Source organism: Epinephelus lanceolatus, chromosome 21 (genome assembly GCF_041903045.1).
Source record: "Epinephelus lanceolatus isolate andai-2023 chromosome 21, ASM4190304v1, whole genome shotgun sequence".
Classification (NCBI taxonomy): domain Eukaryota; kingdom Metazoa; phylum Chordata; class Actinopteri; order Perciformes; family Serranidae; genus Epinephelus; species Epinephelus lanceolatus.
In genome coordinates, this window is record NC_135754.1 from 6,132,620 (window position 1) to 6,143,292 (window position 10,673).

At 39.5% G+C, this 10,673-nt stretch overlaps 1 protein-coding gene across 6 annotated transcripts in view; it reads left to right on the top strand.

The window, feature by feature from the left end:
* Positions 1 to 10,610, top strand: part of tmem94 (transmembrane protein 94) — a 51,579-nt gene extending 40,969 nt beyond the window's left edge. For all 6 annotated transcript variants that reach the window (XM_078163137.1, XM_033611164.2, XM_078163138.1 and 3 more), the window contains 12 exons: positions 701 to 816; positions 926 to 1,025; positions 1,257 to 1,365; positions 2,202 to 2,394; positions 2,486 to 2,563; positions 2,694 to 2,779; positions 2,928 to 3,009; positions 4,394 to 4,557; positions 4,772 to 4,866; positions 4,980 to 5,073; positions 6,183 to 6,353; positions 6,693 to 10,610. In XM_078163137.1, the coding sequence (XP_078019263.1) occupies positions 701 to 816; positions 926 to 1,025; positions 1,257 to 1,365; positions 2,202 to 2,394; positions 2,486 to 2,563; positions 2,694 to 2,779; positions 2,928 to 3,009; positions 4,394 to 4,557; positions 4,772 to 4,866; positions 4,980 to 5,073; positions 6,183 to 6,353; positions 6,693 to 6,765 (1,361 nt within the window). In that variant the 3' untranslated portion in view covers positions 6,766 to 10,610. The remainder of the gene's footprint in view (positions 1 to 700; positions 817 to 925; positions 1,026 to 1,256; positions 1,366 to 2,201; positions 2,395 to 2,485; positions 2,564 to 2,693; positions 2,780 to 2,927; positions 3,010 to 4,393; positions 4,558 to 4,771; positions 4,867 to 4,979; positions 5,074 to 6,182; positions 6,354 to 6,692) is intronic.
* Positions 10,611 to 10,673: the final 63 nt, after the last annotated feature.

Below are 10,673 nucleotides of genomic sequence, written 5' to 3' on the forward strand. Positions count from 1 at the left end.
TCTTTAAGCAATCATGGTAAGAGCTGGAGGACACATCATACAGGCAAGGCTTCTGCTGCCATGACTCTAGGAAGTTTTCCTCTGCTGGAATCCCACACATTTCTTTTAGTGTGTTTTGCCTCCATGGCGAGTTGCTATCCATCTGTTTGTTTGGGTGTAGTGCCAGTGTGTCATTTCAAACTGCATTTCTATTGGTTGGTTAGCAGATGTAGGTCAGAAAAGCAGTCACACAGTGAGATGGTCATCCCAAATTTCTGACACTGTCAGAATTTTATCCCAGGCTGTCTTTGATTGCTGTGACAACAGCGATCCTTGAACCTCTCACTGTGCAGCGTAAGATCATGACCAAAGATATCAACCTTTCTTTCACATTGGTCATCTTTCATCTGGGAAACCCCAAAATCACACAGTGTACACTGGGCTTCAGGGAGTTCGCTATATGTGAAAAAGACTGCAAGTTTGAAAGCATAACACACCTGAATCCCAGAACCAGCTGTCGACAGTTGAATTGCATTGTGGGTAATGTAGGCAGCAGGTTTTGACAACAAAGAAGAACGTGTGGAGTTAGAAACATCTCTCTGGTTCTGCATCAGTTTTGACTTTCCAGCCTCAACAAGTGAACTCTATGAAAGCAAGTTCTAAAATATGAGTTTTTGAGAATATCTCAAACTTCGCATCGCTCTCCTCATGTTTGCCACAGATTCTCGGGATGAAGCAGAAGGTCCGCTGCTACCAGAGGAGGAAGCCCACTCTGACCTGGCCAGTTTCCAGCCCACAGACAGCGATGTGCCCAGCTTTCTGGAGGACTGCAACAGGGTAACAGTATCTTTATTGAAACCAGCAAAGCTTCTGCTCACTTCTCTCTACAACACAGTAAGTAACAGTATTCCTGAGTTCCTGTTTTTCTGTCCCTGCTCTTCCTCAGGCCAAGCTACCTCGTGGTATCCACCAGGTTCGTCCTCATTTGAAGAACATTGATAATGTGCCTCTTTTGGTGCCACTCTTCACTGACTGCACCCCTGACAGTGAGTCTCCTTTATGTGTTCATACACCAAGTCATACACCATGTTTCCCTCTGTTGTCTCCATCTACCCCTCAAGACTGAAGTAGATTCTCATGAGGAAAAGTCATGATAGCAGTGTCAATTAATGAGGCCTATTCATTGGAGAGAAATGATCTGAATGACCATCTCTTTCCCAGATAAACTCACCGTTTGCTTCATAGTGATATTGACATTAATGGGTTTTTTTTCACAGCCATGTGTGAGATGATAAAGATCATGCAGGAGAACAGGGAGGTTACATGCTGTCTGGGAAGCTCCGCCAATTTCCGCAACAGCCGCCTGTTCCTACAGAGTGACCTCAGGTATACACACAGTAATATAGTACATCCTATCAATTAAAACTCCTGATGATATTAATGTTCCTAAATAAATTTTTGGAATCCAACTGAAAGCTATTTTTCCTTAACTACTTTTAGTGGTATCTAGCTATGTAGATAGTTTGGGTAATTCTTTTTCAGGTTTTGATATATCTGTCTCTGAGATTTTTACCTACCCAATACAGTGGACTGTGTGGCACTCACAGCATCAAAGAATGACAAAAAGTTCACAACAGCAGTTTTTTTTTTAAAGAATCTTGTCTTCCCAGTCTGCCTGGTTTAGATAATCAACAGAACAGGGGGTGTGGGATGAGGGCATCCATTTAACGCACATAAATTCACAGGTGCAGATCATTACAGAGGAATTTAAATGCAATTGCCTTATTGGTGAAAAAAGGAATGAAGAGAAATGGCAAAATGTTAAAAATGTCCAGTGCAGATCCACGCTCCCTCTAGCAAGAGTCCGGGATCCCATTCAGTGTGAATTGTTTTTTACAGATTGAAATGCCAAGAACAAGTATGCTGAGTTTCTCAGGCTTGTAGCTGCAGTCTCACTTCCACTTTGCAGTTTTTGCATTTAGTGGCATCGCTTTATATAATTTGTTAGAGATGTTGTTGAAACTTTAAGTGTCATCTTTTAATACAAAAACAAATTGTACGACTGTGGAGACCAAAAAAAATAAAAGTTTTGCATGTTTTTTTTCTGCAAGAGGTAAGTGAAAAAATGTATTCTTGTAACTTGGGTGTACTAACCCCTGAAGGGCAGGCGAGTATAATCCTGATTGGTCCACTTGTGAATTATCCACCTCCTCCCTCCACAGCATCGCTCTGGACCCTCTGTACCCCTCTCAGTGTTCGTGGGAGACGTTCGGCTATGCCACTGGAGGAGGTTTTAACGACAGAGACGCTGAAGGTCTGTCTCCTCTGAGGCTCTCCGGACAGCTCAACAGTCTGGGCTGCTCTGCCACCTTCCACCAGGGAGAGAGTGTCAGCATGGTCAAGCTCATAGAGCAGGTAAGACACACACTCACTCACACACACTCAATGAGTCAGAGCGGGTAATCAAATGTATTAATGAATCTGCCTTTGGGTGAATGTGTTCCAGGCACGACACACAGTGTACGGCATCCGCAAGTGCTTCCTTTTCCTGCTGCAGTGTCAGCTCAGTCTGGTCATCATCCAGGTGAGAGAGGAGAGGTCATATTGATGTTGACGCTGCCCTCGCCTAGATGTTGATGTAAAAATACTTGTGTCATTTACATACATTTATGATAATGAATATATAAATGAAGCGCCCTGGTGTATGTCTGCAGTTCTTTGCCTGTCTAGCTCAGCTCCCTCCTCCCATGAACACCACTGACATCCTCTGGCTGTCCTGCTTCAGCTGCCCACTGCTAAGGTACACACACACACACACACACACACACACACACACACACACACACACACACACAGTGCATACTATAAATCTACAAACTAATAACAGTGTTATTTTGCTGTGCCGTACAGGGTGTCATACTAATGGTGTGTTTGTGTTGTGTTCATAGTGTGTCTTTTTTGGGGAAGCCACCAGACAGTTCAGTGATGACAGTTGCCACAGGGAAGAACCTAGATGCAATTCCAAGGAAGGTAGGATCACAAATCAGTCAAACCTTTCACATCTACTGCTCATCTGTAACACATGGTAACCAGTGTATTACACTGTACACACTGTATCGTGATACTGGAAACTTCTTTAAACCAAAAGTATTTCAAAATAACATTTTACTAGTAATAATTTAAGTAATGAACAATAGCACAGACAACAAACAGTTGCTCTTTCTGCTCTTTTGAGGCTTTTGATAAAGATAAATAATGTATGCCTGCACTTCCACATCTATTCTACCTCAGTTGCCTTCTTTTGAATGTTGTTAATTATCTTTTCTTTATCTACTCTACAAGTTATTTGCTTTTGAAAAATTAGTTTGTATTGCTAGTAAATTATTTTGATTTATTACAATATAATAATGAATGCATTATCTATCATTGTTGTTATTATATTCCCAAATACATTCTGTTTATGTCTATGTCTCTTAACATGGTTGTTAGTAACCGCCACATTTTTATGCCTCCGCACTAGCAACAGCTGTTGCCAGAGGCATTGTGTTTTCTGCTTGTCTGCCCCTCCATCTGTACGTCCCATTTTAGTGAAGATGATATCCCAGTATGGTCAACCAACAGCAGCGAAACTGCTGCAATGTAACCACGTCAAGGCATGTCAACTTTAAGTGCTTGTTTTTGCCATTGACAGGCTCAGGTTATTATTTTAAGCCTGTGACAACTTATGGAAAGGATCCCTAGAGAGGTCAGCCTCTTTGTTAAAGAGTGACATCCTTTTTGTTTAACCAGAAACACCAATTCTACCAGACTCCATTTAAATTAACAGCAATTTTAGCATGTATAGAGCCCATCTGTCTTTGTAAATTAAGGGTTTATTTCAACCAAACAAGAGTTGGTGATTGTTGAAACAGTTGAAAAAAGTTTTTGTGAGTTAAATTTTGTTTCTGTTGACTTTGAATAAGGTGAGTTTTACGGTGTTAAAAGTACTGTTTATTTTAATGGAGTCTGGTGGGTTTGGTGATAGCAATTTTGGGGCTGTTTCTGGTTAAACAAAAATGATCTTACTCCTTAACAAAAAGGTCTGTCTCTGTAGGGATGTTTTCAATAATGTTAAATAAACTTAAAATAATAATCTGAACATGACAGTGGCAAAGTTTCAGTAAATATGCAAGAAAGTTATTTTCATTAGATACCAACAATAGCTTTAACGGGACGGTCTAGCAGCAATCGAGCAAAAACGACAGACATTGGGGGCTTCATTGGAAAATCTCAACAAAAACTTTGAATATAAAACATGACATTCTGTTCTGCCCTAATATTAATGAATAAGAAGTTCCTGCCACTGATCTGTATCTTTTACTAAACAGACTGAAGGCTGTAAATCATCATCATGTTATCTGTCCTCTTTGACCAGACCCAGAACTACTTCCTTGGCTGTTTCCTGTTGAAGTTTGGCCTGACAGTGTGTGCCTACCTGCTGGCCTTTGGGTTCACCCTGCAGGAGCTCTGCCTCAGAAGCAGCAACTCCACCTTAGCTGACAACACCACTGTCAACTGCCTTCATATACTCACAGCCAGGTAGGAGAAAGTCTGCAGTCCCCCTGTCAGAAGCCACCAGCTGTTCATTCATAGGTTTGTTTGTTGACAGCTTGTTTGAAGGTATCACTGTTAATTTTAGAATGATTTGATACTGAAAATGAATGATTTCGTACAGCTGACTGAAAGTCACATCTGATTTAAAATACAGATTTTATTCACCTATTTAATCAATAGTTTGTGTGTGTGACTGCAGCTCTTCAGCTGACGCTCCTCACTGGTTCAGTGAACTGTCCAATGGCCTGCTGCTGACTCAGAAGGTCATGGCAGGGTTCCTGGTCTTACACACAGGTAGAACCTCACTCTATCATCTGCACAATCAGTGATATTCAAAGTCGCCCGTGTTTTTATCATTATTCACATCAACTCCTTTCTTCTGTTTGTCTTCGATTTCATATTTTTAGTGGTGATCTCCCTCAGCTACGTCCACAGATCTCAGCCTCTGTGGAGAAAGAATCCCATCAGCAACACCTGGTGGTGTCTCACTGTACCTGTGGTGTAAGTCTTCAACTCCTTTGGATAGTTGCTAAGTTATACTTCTGCTCCACAGAATAAAAGTTTGGTTGTGCTTATGTTTCATATAATTTAGATTACTACAGCTGTCTCAATTCCTTTCTTAAATATCCCTTTCACATTTCTCAGCTCATTCAAGGAGCCTAAACCTGTTTTAAACATCTTCCAACTCTGTATGAAAGAAAAACCCAGCTTCTACAGCTGTACTGTGTTGCACATCTTTTAATTGCTAAGTCTGCACTCACAGACTAAAGCTGGTTTTATACATTCTGTACACGACATCACCCCATTACAGGCTTTTTTGGGAAATTTTTCCTTACCTGAATCTAGGGTCTTATGACGGGGTGTCTTATGACGTACAGATTGTAAAGCCCCTTGAGGCAAATTTGTTATTTGTGACATTTAGCTATATAAATAAAACTTGACTAATATTTGATGCAAGGGGATAACACCACCCCTGCTCTAAATTACTACAGCAGGTTTTGATTTGTAGTTATCTTCGATAGATGCCTGTGTGGCTGTTGGGCCACAGGGTGCAGTTACTTTTTTGGCGAGGTACACGTGGCAAAGTTCTAGGGATGTTTTTTTTTTTCTCGCAGTCCTAGCTTACAAAGGAGATGAGAATGTTTATGTTGAAATGAAGCAGTGTTGGTTTGCACTGTTTTTATTGACTTGATCTTTAACGATCTGCTACTTCCACCGACTTATAGTGCCATAAAATTGCACATACATAGAGTATATAAAAGATCCTGATTTACCTCTGAGCAGAATAAGCATGCACAAACAGGTTTTTTAAATATGGGAAAACCCGCTAAAAATAGAATATACACTCCTATCCCAATGGCTGTAGAGAAGAGCTGTGTACATGGCTCTGCAGCAGATGAGTGTGCCCTTCTGTTGTTATTTTTACTGTTGTGTAATGCTCAACTTCACGAACAGGCCGGAAAGCAATTCAGAGCAGCGTAGTAGTTGCTATTTTTCATTATGTGTTGCAGTATTTATTTTAGTGAAATGCACCAAATCAAATAGCCTTACCTTCTTGAGCCTTTCTGTATACATTTCCCTATCAACCCTCACACTGTTCTTTCCTCCAGTCTGCTCAGCCAGGTTGTTCAGGCCACAGTGGATTACCAGTTATGGCGGGACCAGGGCAGCCTCCTGACCTTTAACCTGAGTGACATACCCCTGCTGGCCTGGCTGCTGGCCTCTCTGTCCCCACTGCTGGTGGTGGTGGTCAACGAAGTGGTGAAGCTACATGAGATACGGTATGAAACCAGACACAGAGGGAAGTAAGACAAATCTGTTCTAGATGGATAAGTAGTGATGGAGAAAAGGAATTAAAGAGGAATATTGTAAATGTGTTGAACCCACTGACTCAGTGATTTGGACTCATGGTAGATTCTTGAGCAACACATGGCAGAAAGAAGCTGGGAGGGGGCAGCAGGATCAGTGTGGATTATTTAGGATTATTTAGTAATCAGATCAGTGTTTGATTTTCTCTCATGTTATGCAGAGCAGGGAAGTTTTGTGAAGCAGGAAAAATACAGCAGATTGTATCCCTGTCGTGATCATGAGCTCTGATTTGTCCCCTCTGTTCATTTCAGGGTGCGAGTTCGCTACCAGAAGAGACAGAAGCTGCAGTTTGAAACAAAGCTGGGGATGAATTCTCCATTCTGATGTGTCGCCTGTGAGGAAATTGGTGTTGTGGCAATACTGGGAACTATAAGTTCTGGAAACCAGGGAAGGGCTGGGTGCAAACACTGCAGAACCCTCCGTTAACACTTTAGCCCAACAGCACTGCAACTATCAGGTGGAGCAGATATCAACCAAATGTCACAGTGGGGGCTTTATGACACAAATGTTGAAGCTCCTGGGTCTGTTTTTCTTAAGAGAGTTGATGTTTAATCAGTTATCTGAAGGGCAGGGAAAATTCCAAAGCATTCATTTCCATTTAATAGAGAAGAGCCAAAAAAGGCAACTATTTATTGTCTGGTTTTAGTTAGTTTTAACAGCATGAAGAATGTTTTCTGAAGAGGTTTATGCTTTCTCACTATCACAAACTGTTCTCCACCTCTGAGAGACTTGTGCATGGTTACTCTCGTTTTCAGAAATGTCCCCCAAGCCCAAACACAGGATGTTTTAGTAAAGTTAATTTTAATATCACCCAATAATACAAACACAGAAAAACACATAGGGCTGAAAAGAAAAGTATCTACGGAGCCCCAGAGTGTTCAATATTAATTAATTATGTTTTTAAAAAAAAAGATAATCACATAAACAACAGTAATTTAATCCAGAGTAAATCTGTTTTTATTTGATGACAGAGAGGCAACGCTCCTCCCCTACTGGTGAGCCAGCATGGGACCTTATTTTTTGTCATTGTTTGTCAATGTAAAAATGTAAAAATATATTTTGCAAGTCACAGTTGGTCCCAAAGCTGTTAAAGTATAAGACTGTGAAAATACTTTATTAGAAAGATTACTCAGGTGGCGTAAGTGACATCATAGCTTTCTCTCTCGCTGAAGCTCTGATGCGTTGTGTGTTTAGTACAAATATGTACTGAGACAAATGACGGGTCTCTCTTATTATTTCACTTCCCGACTGATAGAAAGACCAGGTGTTGCTGGTTTCAGGTAAGATAATGCTACATTTGTGTGTGGAACATAGCTCAATTACCTAGCTAGCTAGCTAGCTAGCTAGTGTTGATGACATATATCGTGCGAGACAAGAGATGTAGTTCACTGAGCAGTTTTACGCAAAACTAAATGGTGCTATGCCAGACTGCTACTTCCTTGATTTGCAAGATTATATTTTAAAATTGCTAGCAAGCTCAACAACTGCTACCAAATTTAGCCAGGTAGCTACTGTTAGCTAAAGCAACAATATCAAAGTAATTCTGAATCAGCTATGTAGCGGCTGCTCTTATCAGACACAAAACTCAGCATGTCCTTTTAATTATGTAGCTTAACAAGGCTGCACATGCTACTTACCTAGCTGGCTAACTAGCTAGGCGGTGTTGTGAGCTTTGTTTATTACAGAGCATCAAAGTGAAGAGACAGTGTTAGCGGCACCAGATAAAATTATTTCCAAACTCAATTACTACATTGTTAGTTACATATGTGTGTTTGTGTGTGTATGTATGTGTGTGTGTATGTATATGTATATATATATATATATATATATATATATATATATATATATGTATATATATATATATATATATATATATATATATGTATATATATTTAGATACATATATAGATAATGATATAAATATATAATTTTATTTTATTTTTTTTAATGTTTTTAATATTGACAACTTTGGGGCTCCATATGTAACAAGGTAAACACCTTGTTTATTGCTTGGCAACTACAGAATAGAGTGTAACACTACCTCTGAAAAAAATGTGACAAAGAAAGTTACATTCAGTCATTGAGCCTTTGAGCCACATTTTCTTCACTGTGATCACCTGCAAGACAAAGTTCTCTATTATCTTATTGTGTTTTACAACAACAACGTTGCTGTTACTAAATTCCTGAGCTAAGCCAAGCCTGCTGTAACACATTAAGGACTGAAGATTGTGGATTAAATTGGATCAGTCACGTTTTTTACATGCATACCTACATTTGACATATACTGTATACACATTTATCCAACTGAAGAATGTGCCAGCATGGTACTTTGAAACCACGCCGTTAGCTGTGCAGTGATCTTAGCAAGTCCCTCCCGAAGCAGTGGATTCACTGAATATATAATGACGTTTATTCTTCTGAAAGTCTTCTGAAAGGTGCTTCATATCATTAAGTTGCCTTTCTTCTCAGCCTGTCTGGCTGTTTCAGTTCTCAACGCCTTGACCGACAGGAGCTCAGGATAATGTTGTTTTAAAGTGTAGAAATGAAAAGTTAAGCAGATGTCATTGATTATCCCACATTTTTATATTTGATCTGCTGACCTTCATATACCAGAGATTTATTTCCTGATCACCTTCAAGTGTCCCCATTAGTCTACTGTGTTCAATTACTTCAGTTCATGTGCAGCATCAGCAGCGGACGTCTGTATCACTGACTTTCATTTTCAGTCAGACCAACTTTATTTATGGTAATGATTTCAGAAGGACATGATTTTGAGATTGCTACTGTGGACAAGTGGGCTGATGGAATTTATTGGTAATACATTAGTTAAGAACAAAATAACATGCTTTATGTCACTCCTAAAAACTTTATTGATACAAATATGAAACAATGAAGGTAATTCTTGTCAGTGCTGGATTAATCACTAGGAGGTCTTGGGGCAAAAAATGAAACAATTTCATTTCCAGAAAATGTATTATACCCTAATATTGATATATACTGTAATATAGGATTTAGCCGATATTCTTTTCAGATTTTATTTATGTGGGAATCAAGTCAGAACTTATAGTTTTTATTCCATTTTTAGAATATTTTCCTCTGGAACAAACTAGATAGAGGATTGTATCCATATCACTCACCCCTATTCTAAACAAGTTTGCAGTCAGTCAAATGACCACAAACTGATGGACACAGTGAAAGTGGGGCTTGTGGGGATCCTGAAGTTCTGAGATATGTTGGTTAGTTATCCAGCCTTGATTTTTGTCCTCTTGTAGTTTTTATTTAAAGATGGCATCAAACATTAAATCTGGGGTTGAGCTTCTGGTCTGTAGCCACCATTAAGGACACTGAGGTCATGAGGTCATGTTAGAGGTTGATCCAGCATTTTTCACACCAGAACCAGAATAGATAACCAGAATACAGGGAAAATTTAAATAATGCCAACATTTTATTTATTTAATTTTTTGTGGTGGTGATGGGGGACTTATGACATCAGTATCTTTCATATCGTGGCTACGGCCCTGTTTAACCTCTAATCACTTTTATACATGTGCCTGTTTTAGTTATTCCATTGCTACAAATGCTCCTTTGAGTTCCACATTTAAAGTTGGGGTGTACATGAAGAGGTGAAGAAGAAGTGGTCTATGGCACTACTGGCGATCACTTTCTGCAAGACAGTCAGTAGTTGGCATGAAACTACTGAAGGTTTTCAGACAACTATCACAATGCAAGAAAACATGAGATTTTATTTTTTATTGGCCCTGTTTCATACTTGTGTTTTATCTCATGACAAACACGTGGACAATGCTGCATGACTAAGATCCAGTGAATGCCCTGTCTTGATCGATGTACATGTTATCTATAGTTCTACTGTTTTGTTCACGACACAAATAGACTCAGTCAAGCATGGACTTCATACTGTATGTAAGCAGGCCTCCGGTGCAACCTGCAGAGTTGATGCTTGGCATTTTGATAACATTATCACGCACATGCTTGGAGCCTAAGCCTCTGTCAGTGGATTTGTAGGGTGGGATGGGGGGTGATGGACTACGGTATAGTTGTTCACAAGATACATAAATGTATATTTTGTATTTTTTAAAGTGTCTATGTTCAGGACTTTTGACAAATTTGCTTGTGTATTGATTGTCATGTTAATAAATACGCTCTTTTATTTATGCTATTGTTTTATTGAAATCTTGTTGCACATTACTACGCACTACATAAAGTAACAAGAG